We start from the raw sequence: 13529 nt of genomic DNA on the forward strand, positions 1-13529 counted from the left end.
TTTTTTCCAAAGGGGATGACTATGCACTTTTTGGCATTTAGCTTGAGGCCATGGTTTTGACACCGGGTATCTGTCTCAGTGAGTCCCTTTTGGAGGATGTCTGTGTCAGCCGGACAGTCAGTTATAGCCCCTAGTTTGCAGTTGTCTGTGAACTTGGTAAGCCATAGTCCTCCTGTTCTTGCCTGTACCTCTGAGAAGTATATGCCGAACAGGAGGGGTCCTAGGAGTGAGCCCTGGGGAATGCCACTTGTAACCGGTTTAGTGTCAGACCTAGCTCCCACAACTCTTACCATGTGGGTTCTGTCCATGAGCCAGTTGGCAACCCATCTCGTGATGTAGGGGTTTATGTTCAGGCTTGTGAGCTTGTCTATAATACATGAGTGGGGAATGGTGTTGAAGGCCTTTGCAAGATCTAGGTAGGCTGTGTGGGCCACCTTTCCCTCATCTATAGCCTTGGCAACTGTCTCAAAGAAGTCCACCAGGTTTAGGAGGCATGATCTGTCCTTAACAAAGCCGAACTAGGTAGGGTCCAGTGTTTGGAGGTTCCCAATATCTCTGTTAATGAGATCCATGATGATGCGCTTCATAGCTTTGCAGACCAAGCTAGTCAGACTTATAGGGTGATAGTTCCTAGGGTCCGTTGTGGCTCCACCTTTGTGGAGTGGAATAACCATTGTTGTGCGCCACTCTGTGGGCACATAGCATGTGGAGAGGCTGAGTTTAAACAGTGTGTTTAGGTGAGGGGTTAGTTCATCTTTGAGCTCATGTAGGATGCAGCCTGGGGCACAGTACGGTCCCATTGATGCTGCGTGTTTGGCTTTGGAGAGGGCTGTTTTAACCTGAGTGTTTGTGATTTCAGGGGCACTACATTCTTCTGGTATAGTTATGGGCCCTTTTGGGGGTGAGAGGGGGTGAAGTTTGCACTGAACCTGTCTGCCAGGATGTTGGCTATATCGGTCAGTTCAGTGTATTTTTTGCCATTCTGCACTAACTCCTTGCAGATCTGAGAATTTCCACTTAGATTCTTGACATAGCTAAAGAATGCCTTGTGGTTATCTTTGGAGTCCATGGCAATTTTTCTTTTGAAGCTAGCCTTGGATGATTTTATGAGGGAATGTAGTTTTTTGCTGATACTGATCAGGGATGTCTTCCCTTCTTGGGATTTTACTCTTTTCTGTACTAGTTTCCTCCTTCTATTGTATAGCTTGTTTATGGCAGGAGTCTACCAGACTGGTTTCCTTTTCTTGGAGGAGCGAGTCTTGGTTTTGTTTGGGATAGCACGATCCATGCATTCTTGTAGGTACCCATAGAGTGCATTAGTAAAGAATTTTGCAGCTTGGACAGCATTATCCTTTAGCATGGGGGCTTTGAAACTTCCCACCTCGGTCTTAAGTAACGTGAAGTTTGCTTTTGAAAAGTTTTTCACGGTGATTTCTTTGACTGGAGGTGGTGGCGAAATATGGATATCTAGAGTGATTAGTTTATGGTCAGATCTAACCAGCAAGATGTTGACCTCTGATGTGGAACACCAGTCACCCATGTTGGTGATGACCAGGTCCAATATGTTGTCACCTCTGATGGTGGTGTTGACCAGTTGATCCAGGGCATTTGAGTTTATAAATTCTAGGAAATTTTGGGCAAGGGAGTTTGTACTTGAGTAGTTCTCCCAGTTGATGTTTGGGTAATTGAAATCACCCAATATCAGGGTGTTTGGCTGGACCTTTATGTTTACCAGTGTTTCCAGGAATGCGGAGTGGGGGTCCTGGTACATGGTGGGTGATCTGCAGCAAGCTATAATTTGAATAGCAGTTTTGCCCATTGTTAGTTGCACGTGGATGATCTCTGAAGCATCATGCTGTGCCACTAACCTGGAGGTGTGGGTATCCTTGATGAATATGGATACTCCCCCACCTTTTGTATTTTGGTCTGGGTTTTGTGGCCGAAATGTATGGTATAAGTTGTAGCCTGGTAGTGCTGGGGTGCTCTCTGGAGCCTTAAACCAGGTTTCTGTTACTGCACATATATCAATTTTCTCCATACTGAGGAGTGCCTCAAGTGCATGCATTTTGAGGTTTAGACTTCTGGCATTGAGTAGCATTACCCTCAGTTTTTTGTTACTTGTGCTATTTACGGCAGTGGGTTTGTCTTTTGAGCCTTGCCTAAAAAGGGCACTAAGGGGGTGGCAAGGGCCTTGGACAGTATTCGAAAGCCTAAGGGTGAAAGGTGCAAGCCATCTCTAGCGAAGCAGCGTGGCTTGTCGAGCATGTCATCCCAGGCTGACAGACACTGGATCCCCTTTGAATGACACCCGAAGCTTAGCCAATTGTTGAAATTGATCATTTTTTCTCTATACCGTGGTATCATTCTTGGTGAGGGCAGGATGCTACTCAGGGTCAGAGAGCTCCTCCATGTCTCTTTTCATGTAGCCCAGGGAGGTACGGCTCAGGTCATTCACACCAACATGGACAATGACAGAGTCATATTTGTACTTGTTCTGGAGTGACCTGAGTGCTTGTGTTATGTGGCAGATCCTGGCACCCGACAGGCAGCTAACAGTAACCTTTTCCTTGTTCAGCCTAGTGAGTGGGACATCAGTGTGCCTGACTATAGAGTCACCTGTTATTAGTGTGTTGGGTATGTTATTTTGCCTTAAGGGCTGTGATTGTTTGGCACACTGTTTTTTTTTGAAGTATGTGTTTCATGGTTTGTGTTGAGGGGTGGAGGTTGCTTGGATGTCTGCTTTAGAGGTCTCTCTTGCTTCTGCAGATTTTTATTTAAAGCCTCCAAGTATATATTTTTGTATTTATGTGTGTTTTTTGCTGGTGCTGGTTTCATAGGTCTATGAGAGACTGGTGGTGTGATGCAAGTAATTCCCTTCTCCTTTTGTCTGCCTGGTCCAGTCTTGGGTTGAGACAGCTTAGCCTCCAGTTTGGCTGTATAATTGCATCTCTCACATGTATTGGTGTTTGGTGGAAGGAGGAGAGGGTTGTCTGTGTACATGAGGCAATTGTAACATTGTCTCAAAATGCCCAGATTCACCAATTGGACCAGAGAGTACACCTGAAACTGCCCTTTGGACGTGCCTGGATAGGTACAGTGAACTGTTTTACTGATTGGCTGGTAAAGTCGAATACAGAGCCTTGTCCTTCTCTACAGTATGGGGGGGGGGGTCTAGTGCTAAGTAGGTTTATTAGTGCTTGCTATGGGTTTTGAGCAAGTGCCGGTATGAGAAGTGAATGGTTTGAGTGCTTAAGTTGAAAGTTTGTCTAGTTCCAAGGGAAAATTGAAGAGTAGACTTTGTGGAGCCGGGAATAGTTATAACCTAGCTTACCGGCGCTGCCCGGCACGCAAAACTGCGCAAATGCGGGTTTTATAGCAGGGAAATGAAAGAGATAGAAATTAGCCCAAAATGGCCAATAAACTACTAATTTCTGGGCTGAAACCACTCCTCCAGGGACAGATAGGCTGGTCAAAGCTCCTTCTCTCACAGTGAACAGTGAAACTTCCTTCTATCCAAGTAAGGTATGGGCAAATACAGAAACTTGTAACACAGCCCTAAATTCAGCACTAACCTGAAAACTGGACTATACTAGTTTAGAAAGGCGGGAAAATAAGTATATATATTTTTTTTTTTTTCAGAAAATAAAGCAGACACAATTAAAAAAAAAACACTTTAAATGCACAGAAATGGCTATCACACTTGAGTCTGTAGCCTACAACGGTTAAACAGGTAATTTAAATGACTTTGTTAAAGTGCAGGCAGTAAAATAAGTACAATATGTAGCTGAAACGAGCTTTTTAAATCACAGAAACTCTAGAAAATCTGCGTTTTAGGCAGAATTAGCTAAAGGCAGCAAAGAAATGCAGAAAAAATATACTTAATCACTCCAAAGTCTCTCTTTTGTCTCTCTGCTGCTGTGGAACTCTACAGGGAACCAGGCAGGAGCTTGTGAGCTGTATACTAGCACAAAAACCTTGCAAATGCGGGTTTTATAGCAGGGAAATGAAATAGATAGAAATTAGCCCAAAATGGCCAATAAACTACTAATTTCTGGGCCGAAACCACTCCTCCAGGGACAGATAGGCTGCTCAAAGCTCCCTCTCTCACAGTGAACAGAGAAACTTCCTTCTATCCAAGTAAGGTATGGGCAAACACAGAAACTTGTAACACAGCCCTGAATTCAGCACTAACCTGAAAACTGGACTACACTAGCTTAGAAAGATGGGAAAACAAGTATGTATTTTTTTGTGTTTTTGTTTTTTTTTTCAGAAAATAAGGGAGATACAATAAAAAAAACACTTTAAATGCACAGAAATGGCTATTACACTTGAGTGTGTAGCCTACAACAGTTAAACAGGTAATTTAAACACAAAATTGACTTTGTTAAAGTGCAGGCAGTAAAATAAGTACAATATGTAGCTGAAACAAGCTTTTTAAATCACAGAAACTCTAGAAAAATCGGCATTTTAGGCAGAATTAGCTAAAGGTAGCAAGAAAATGCAGAAAAATGATACTTAATCACTCCAAAGTCTCTCTTTTATCTCTCTGTTGCTGTAGAACTATGCAAGGCACCAGGCAGGAGCTTACTGAGCTGTATACTAGCACAAAAACCTTGCAAATGCGGGTTTTATAGCAGGGAAATGAAATAGATAGAAATGAGCCCAAAATGGCCAATAAACTACTATTTTCTGGGCTGAAACCACTCCTCCAGGGACAGATAGGCTGCTCAAAGCTCCCTCTCTCACAATGAATAGAGAAACTTCCTTCTATCCAAGTAAGGTATGGGCAAACACAGAAACTTGTAACACAGTCCTGAATTCAGCACTAACCTGAAAACTGGCCTATACTAGCTTAGAAAGGTGGGAAAACAAGTATATATTTTTTTCAGAAAATAAAGCAGATACAATCAAAAAAACACTTTAAATGCACAGAAATGCCTATCACACTTGAGTGTGTAGCCTACAACAGTTAAACACATAATTTAAACACAAAAACAACTTTGTTAAAGTGCAGGCCGTAAAATAAGTACAATATTAGCTGAAACAAGCAAATCACAGAAACTCTAGAAAATTGGCATTTTAGGCAGAATTAGCTAAAGGCAGCAAGAAAATGCAGACAAATGATACATAATCACTCCAAAGTCTCTCTTTTGTCTCTCTGCTGCTGTAGAACTCTGCAGGGCACTAGGCAGGTGCTTGCTGAGCTGTATACTAGCACAAAAACCTTGCAAATGCGGGTTTTATAGCAGGGAAATGAAAGAGATAGAAATTAGCCCAAAATGGCCAATAAACTACTAATTTCTGGGCTGAAACCACTCCTCCAGGGACAGATAGGCTGCTCAAAGCTCCTTCTCTCACAGTGAACAGAGAAACTTCCTTCTATCCAAGTAAGGTATGGGCAAATACAGAAACTTGTAACACAGCCCTGAATTCAGCACTAACTTGAAAACTGGACTATACTAGCTTAAAAGGAGGGAAAACAAGTATTTTTTTGTTTTGTTTTTTTTTTTTCAGAAAATAAAGCAGATACAATAAAAAAAACACTTTAAATGCACAGAAATGGCTATCACACTTGAGTGTGTAGCCTACAACAGTTAAACAGGTAATTTAAACACAAAAACAACTTTGTTAAAGTGCAGGTAGTACAATATGTAGCTGAAACAAGTTTTTTAAATCACAGAAACTCTAGAAAATCAGTGTTTTAGGCGGAATTAGCTAAAGGCAGCAAGAAAATGCAGAAAAATTATACTTAATCACTCCAAAGTCTCTCTTTTGTCTCTCTGCTGCTGTAGAACTCTGCAGGGCACCAAGCAGGAGCTTGCTGAGCTGTATACTAGCACAAAAACCTTTTATCATGTTTGCAGGGAGGTACTTCCTGTATACTAGCTGAGCTATATACTAGCACAAAAACCTTTTGTCATGTTTGCAGGGAGGTAATTCCAGCTAGCTGAAGCATACCTCTCAACCGTACAGAATTCCATGGTTTTTACCAGTTTTGAGGGCAAAATATTGGGGTGCCATGAATTCCCGAGTGGCCCCCTTAATTTCCGAATTTCCCGGACTTTATTTTAAAGTTTACCACTTTAAATTTTTTGAAACAGTTTACCACTTTAAATGTATATAGCTGATGTCACCAGCCTACAGAGGTGTGCGTGATGACATCAGCTACTGCCTGTTGGACTGGAGGGAACAGGGAATATGAACAGTAATGGCGGGAAAAATGTGTGTATAACTTTTGCAGAGTCTGGCATCCACATCTCCAGATAAGAACATTCATTGTTCTTCGGCTTCTCTCTATTATTTTAAATGCTGGCTGGGCATTACCCTTTTACCTGCTACTATTGGGCTGCTGGCTGGGCATTGCCCTTTTACCTGCTACTGTTGAGCTGCTCGGTTTGCTCTTTGGTTGTTTAATTTATCTCCTGAGCTGGCTGTTCTTTAAGTTTTGAGCTGTATGTGTGTGTTTTTAAATGCTCGATTTATCTGCTGCTGCTGTGAACTTGTTTAATTTATCTGCCGAGTTGGAGCTGGGCTGGTCACTATTTCTTTATTCTGAGCTAGCTATGTGCTTTTAATTATCTGTTAAATTAGAGCTGTGCTGTTTTTAAATGCTCATGATTTATCTGCCAAGTTAGAGCTGTCCATTATTTTTTATTCTGAGCTGTGTGTTTTTAATTATCTGCTGAATTAGGGCTGTGTTGTTTTTAAGTGCTCGTGAAGTTGCGATTTATCTGCCGAGTTAGAGCTGGCCATTATTTCTTTATTCTGAGCTGCGTGTTTTTAAAGCAGGTATGGGCTGTGGCTGTTCTTTATGTTATGAGCTGTGTGTGTGTGTTTAAATACTCTATTTATCTGTTGCTACCATGAGCTTGTTTAATTTATCTGCCGAGTTAGAGGCAGAGCTGGCCATTATTTCTTTATTCTGAGCTGAAAAACACTTCAAAGGATAAAATCTATAATACGGGGAGTAACAAAAGAAGAGGGAACTGAAATGAAGTAACGCAAGAAAAGAAAAAAGTAATAAAGGTAATGGGGGAGGTGAACATAGGAGCTTTGATAAATGAGATCTGAAAAATACAGGATATATTTTCCAATTTATAGCTGCTAGAAGCATGAAGGAATATATAGAATACGCAGAATTTTAAGAATGATTTTGTGTGCATTATTTTGTTCCCAAATTCTCCATGGTAATGTAGATTCCAGTTGTTAATAAGTTAAAAGCACTGACTGCAGCAACAGAATTTAATAAATGTAATATTCAGGAACTGCCTTTTGAACTCTTCATAAACTGCTGATGCATTTGATGTGTTTCAACCTGATAAATGTTTAGTTTCTATTTCAGAATGACTTAAGTAGACCCATGCCAGTCAATTCTGTCTTTACTTATTTGGATAATACATGTTTCTTTTCTCTAATGTTGGTAACTCATGATCTACTGATGTGAAGTCATATGACAAACCAGCAGATTGACTTTTGCTGTTAATGTGTATAGCTGTAAAGTACAGTGTTTGACTTTTCATAAATGTATCTCTTCTGTTTTCTTTCTAAAATACTGATATCATTCATTCTTGGCTACCATTGCTTTTATTTATTTATTTTACATGGTTACTTACTTAACTATTTTTATGAACTGAGGTTTGCAGTTGCATTTCTGTTTGTTCGTTGCACTTATTTGTGTTTTCTTTGGATATCACAGTTAGACTTTACAATTCAGAGCTCGCTCTACCACTGTGTTTTATACCCTTATGTGGGTCTTAGCCCAGGAAGTGGCAGCAATGATGAAGCTTCATGCTAATGCAGTAGTCCACGGGAATGGCTAATGCTGATTTGCTATGAGATCTTCCCTAAATGTCCACTGTTCCATATTAACCTGGCAGAGCAATTCTCTTGTATTTTTTACTCTAGGAAGAAAAATAAACATATCATCTGATGATGTTCACACATTCACTCCTATTGGTGTAGCCATGGTACAGCCTTATTACATTACACATTGTTGTTATTATTATATGTTGCAGCCATAGGTAGTTTTGTGTGTGTGTGTGTGTGTGTGTGTGTGTGTGTGTGTGTGTGTGTGTGTGTGTGTGTGTGTGTGTGTGTGTAAAATGCCCCAGGTAAGTATACCTGGTGGTTAGGCTCAAACCCTTTACCTTAGGCAAAGGTAGCAAGAGCCTAAATCACCTACCCACTTTCTTAAGTTGTGCTGCGCAGTTCCTTGGGGGAAAGAAGTTCAGTGCTGCGCAGTTCCTCGGGGGAAAGAAGTTCAGTGCTGCTTAGGTGAAGTCTGTTTTTTGTCAGTAGCACAACAGGTAGAATATCCGCTTTTGATGCAGAAGGCTGTTGGTTCTACTCGAGTCCCACAGTGTGTAGTTAGATTGCAGATACTCTACTGTGTTGTGCTTTTAATGTTGCAGCCCTGAGAATGTCCTCATTGGTGGCGATACCTAGTAACTATGAACCTGTTATCATTTTGCCATCCATTCCTTATTGCAATATTAGTGGCTTATTTTTTTAATGTAACTAGCAATTTATCCCTCAAGGGTAACCAGCACTTTATTTGTAGATGAAACAGTGAGCTCTAAAGCTGTTTGCTAGCAGCAGTCTCCATTAGTTACAGAGCTCTTTAATGTGGAATTATTTAGATGACTTACTTCTGCAGAGATTGTGTATATTTACTGATACTGGTGGATTGTAGAATCTTAAGTAGACTGTTATTATGGAAATGCTCTGAAGTGAGCAGTTTTGTCATTATTGGTTCATGCATTTTGTCTCATTGTTTACTGGAAAAATGTTAACAATAAATGTAAAATGCGCTTTAACAACTGTGCTGTATTACACAAGGAATATAATATAATTTAATACAATCAGGAAGGTGTATCAAAGAAAATATGTTTGGTGTGCAAAGGGCCTATGATTTGAAAACAGCCCAAAAGTAATCTTTCTCTGCCACTGGTCAGATGCATTTTCTTTGAATGCAGGTTTCAATGCTGTTTCAGTGAATGTGAGTTTCAAGGGCAGAGAAGCTTTAATGCAAAGTCTGTTTTCACTGTGAGACTTGTGTTGCTTTGTTTGGCAAATATCTGACTATCGGTATTTGTGTTATATAAAATGTAAAATAAAAGCTTTAAATGAAATCTCAATAATCATTGTAAAAGTAAAGCAGACACTATGCCCATTAAGACCGTCTGTGTTGTTAGTAGCTCAACAGGTAGTATACCTGCTTTTGATGCAGAAGACTGTGGGTTCTACTCTCGCAGTATGTAGATGGATTGCTGATACTATGAACCTGTTATCAGTTTGCCATCCATTCCGTATTGCAATATTACTAGCTTATTTTTTTAATGTAACACAGGCAATTTATTCTTCAAGGGCCACAGGCACTTTATTTGTAGATGAAACAATAAAATATAAAGTTGTTTGCTAGCAGCAACCTCTTCATTAGTTCAGATCTCTTTAATGTGGAATTGTTTATGAGTTTTGCATTTTCTTTAAATGTGGGTTTCAGTGCTATTTCAATGAATATGAGTTCAAGGGCAAAGACGTTTTAATGCTAAGTCTATTTTCATTGTGAGACTGCATTGGTTTGTTTAGCAGATGTCTTTTTGTGTTTATGCTATAAAATGTAAAACAAATAAAAGTTTCAAATGAAATCCAAATAATCACCATAGAAGTAAAGCAGTGTACACATTACAGTGTTTATGGTAAATGGGGTGAAATAACAAAGTAATGGGACATTGGAATGGCACCTGGACTGGGGCCATATTTTGGTTATTTGTTCTTCAGTTTGAGTTTAAAAGCTGATATCCCACAATTCCATTGGAGTGGGTGGGATTGCATAATTATGTATGTAAATTTTATGTTAATGATCGTACAGATTTGTACTTATTTTTCATGGGCCTTTGCCCAGATTTTTGATGTTTCCATGTTGAGAGGTATGAGCTGAAGCTATTTTAGTAAAGCTCTTCTAACAACTACAAGGCAGAAAAGAGGTCTCTGTAGGGTAAGACTATTATCATTTTGTTTCTTAAGGAGATATGGGAAGGATTTAATAGATATATTATTAACAACAGAACGTCATTTGTTATAATTCAGTAGCTTTAAGTTAGAGATGCAGTGGAGTAGTGTGGATCAGTTGGAACTCGTACTCATTTTATATTATGAAGGGCGACTCAATGATGCTTGTTTCTAGAGGCTAGTTTAGTTCATAGTTCAGTACTAAGCGAACTGCCCTTGTGAGCCATTTTAAGACTAGCCAGTTATGCCTTGTGAGACTCAAACCCTGTATCTTGCGCTTGTAAGGTAACCATTAGGCCACACTTCTGATACCATTTATTATTTTTTGTAATACACAGCTGTTATGTGATACAGTAAATGTTATCAATGGGCAGGCATATTCTAAATGGGGCTGAATAAATAATGGTTAGTGCACAGAGGGATTGTGAGAATTGTTATAACTAAATTAACTTGCTTTTAGTTGCTCCTTGATTTTTTCTGTAAATAACAGACTTTGAATAAGAGGTTATTCTCCATCAAGGGGCTTAGATATTTATACACCACACAAGCTATTTTATTTTCATTTGGAACTCATGCTGCCAAGGGGCTGTTTTTTTTTTGGTAATTTGTAAGGTGTTCCAAATAGCACAGTGGCAGTTTTAGTTAACACTGAATGTCCTATGGTTGCCAGGCAACCAATAAAGTAGACTGAAAACAGTTGTTTTTGAGCACTTTTTTTCAGTAGCTGGTGAGAACTCAGTTTTTGACAGCATGAAGGGTAATAATCTGAAAAAAAATGTAAACTTGCTTAGGGATAGTTTAGTTATTTGTCAACATCTTTTTTATGGTTGTAAAGGGCAACAGGTGAAAATGTGCATGCAGGGCATAGGAACAAACTTAAGCAATATGTATTCACTCTTTATAAAAGTCTGAGAAGCAGCAATCTGAGACTGTGACTACAAAATGGAAACTCTTGACTACATTTTTGCTTAGTGCATCTTTAGAAGAACCACATATTCTGTCCACACAAAATGCATAATTGCAACCACCATCTAAAAGCATGGATACTGTATGATATGTGCTCAATCCCAAGAAGAAGAGATAAATGCTGCAATTATGCCATATTGCGTCAGTTTTTTTTTAATCCCATCTCAAATTATACTGCTGGCAACTTGGCCAGCAAATAATGCACACAAATACAAATTATAAATAAAGTTTTAACAGAGATTTTGAGAAATTGCATTGTAGGAAGCTAGAATCCTGACTTGTTTCAGTTGCTGCAAAATAGATTAATGGTAGCAGTACAGAAATTATTTCTGATTGGATGGAGCTAGAAAGTAAAATGTGTCAAAAAAGGCAGTTTTAAAAATAACCAGTGAATGAGCCCCTTCAGCAAATGTTCACAATAAAAACATAGTCTGTGCTGATGTATCCAAGCAAACAAAATTATATTAATATAAAATTATTAGGTACCTTGTTCTGAAGTGATTGGTTTAAGTTTCTTATTGTGTCTTCTTTTTCCATCAGCTGTGCTTCCAAAACTTGACATTTGACCAGCAATTCTTTACATTCTTGAATATTTTTCTCAGTTGCATAAGTCTTTAAAGCAACAAAACTTTATTTTACTTTAATTGTATAGGTATATATGTTTATTAACATTTACGCAGTTACAAAATGAAAGCTGGAACACAAAGGAGACATATGTATAAAAATATTAATTTGTGCTGCATTGTTCTCTCACTTAAGGAAAAACTGCTACAGCTATTGCATTGCTATGCTATGTCTTGAGCCAGGAACCATGTAGTGTGTGTGTGTGTGTGTGTGTGTGTGTGTGTGTGTGTGTGTGTGTGTGTGTGTGTGTGTGTGTGTGTGTGTGCACGCACACGAGCACTGGGGGGGGGGGGTTGAGGTGCAAGGCAAGTTAAATTAACAATCTTAAGCAGCCAGTAATATTACACTGACAGAACTGGGAACTAGTCAACTTAATGGTAGAATTTCAGATTTCTTTGTTTTCATACCCACCAACCTATTAGCATAATAAATCTGGACAAAGCCATAAATAAAGAGTGGACAAAGGCTCAAAAACAGGGACCATTTTTAAATAATGCTCATACAAACTTAGAAATTTGATAGAGTAACAGTTTTTTCCATTAGCATGATTTTTTGAAGGGTATGAAGCCTAAACCTCAAGTGTCTGTCATTACTTTCTGACTTTAATCCTCAATGATTTTTCCAGAAAACCAAAAAAATTTATGAGGACCAGACCAAAAATATGAGACAAAAATCTGACAGTTGAGAGATATGCACAAAGTGGTCAGAGACTGAATGGCACATTACAGGATGCATTTTAACTAATGGTAATTATAATATACAGAAGTATCAGAGTTGCCTCTGCACTCTGCAAGTGACTACTGATGGAGTAAGGATTCTAAAGTTTATCATTTTGTCTTTTTATTAATTGTATTATAATAGAGGGAATTTATTAGTCACCTACATAGTAGACTTGTTTATGGGTGAGTACTAGACTAATTGCTCTTGTGGCCCATTTTAAGCCTAGCCAATTTACCTAATGTGAGAATCAAACCCTGCACTTTGTGTCTGTAAGGTAAACACCTTAATCATTATGCCAACCTCCCATCCTATTTGTACTCAGTTTGATTACACCACATTTAGCACCACTATGAATATACATATATATTGTAGTCTTTGCTGATATCACAATAAGCAGCTGTATTAATGAAACTAATAATGCCAGTCAACACTGCACCATTGCCTACATTCATTCTCAAGACTAAGGTTAGTTTTAGACATGAATGCAAAACTGATACCAATGCAGTTTGTGGCTAGTAAAATTCAGCATTAGGTCATTAGAAGAGAGGGCTATGTTATCACCCTAACACCATCAAGTAAGGGTGTAAGCACAGCCATCCTTTGTACTGCTCATTCCAAAAATAAATTTATCGCCTTTTAATGACAAATTATACTAAGCAAATAAATAGCCATTTTCAAACCTTATCTCGCCAGCATATTTTCTTCATGTAGTGGTAATTTTGGATCGGTATCATTTTGTTGCAGCTCTCCTTTTTTATGCAATATATCATATGTCAGACACTCATATAATCTGGCTGATAAAATGTTGATATCAATTTCTAGTTTATTTGTAGTCCCTCAACCATACGGACAGCAGATCCATTTAAGTGACAGGAAGGCCAAGGAGATGTTTTCACAAAAATTAGTGCAGAAGGATGATGTATGGTAAAACACGCCCTGAAGCACAGTGCAATGTGTTACTGCCATTTGTTAAAATATGTGGCAGGCAGAGTATCAGAGAGGGCTGAGGCTATGGAGCCATTAAAATACATTGCAATGGAATTTGCTGATAGAGATTTTTCTCTTGAATTGTACTGTGTTAATATTTAAACATTTTTAGAATTAATAAAATTGAAGAAAATACATTAATTAATTGCTTCTCAGAACACCTTATCATACTAATCATGTGAGATACTGAAAATTAGCTCTTTTGTTACTATTGCATATAG

At 38.7% G+C, this 13529-nt stretch overlaps 1 protein-coding gene across 1 annotated transcript in view; it reads right to left on the bottom strand.

Annotated features, from left to right (window-relative positions):
• LOC122788108 (golgin subfamily A member 6-like protein 2) overlaps positions 1-13529 on the bottom strand; it is a 593305-nt gene that overhangs the window by 352473 nt on the left and 227303 nt on the right. The window contains exon 2 of the mRNA XM_044055046.1: positions 11464-11589. Coding sequence (XP_043910981.1) covers positions 11464-11589 — 126 coding nt within the window. The remainder of the gene's footprint in view (positions 1-11463; positions 11590-13529) is intronic.

This window comes from Protopterus annectens, chromosome 1.part2, assembly GCF_019279795.1.
Source record: "Protopterus annectens isolate FY-2018-M chromosome 1.part2, PAN1.0, whole genome shotgun sequence".
NCBI classification, from domain to species: Eukaryota; Metazoa; Chordata; order Ceratodontiformes; family Protopteridae; genus Protopterus; species Protopterus annectens.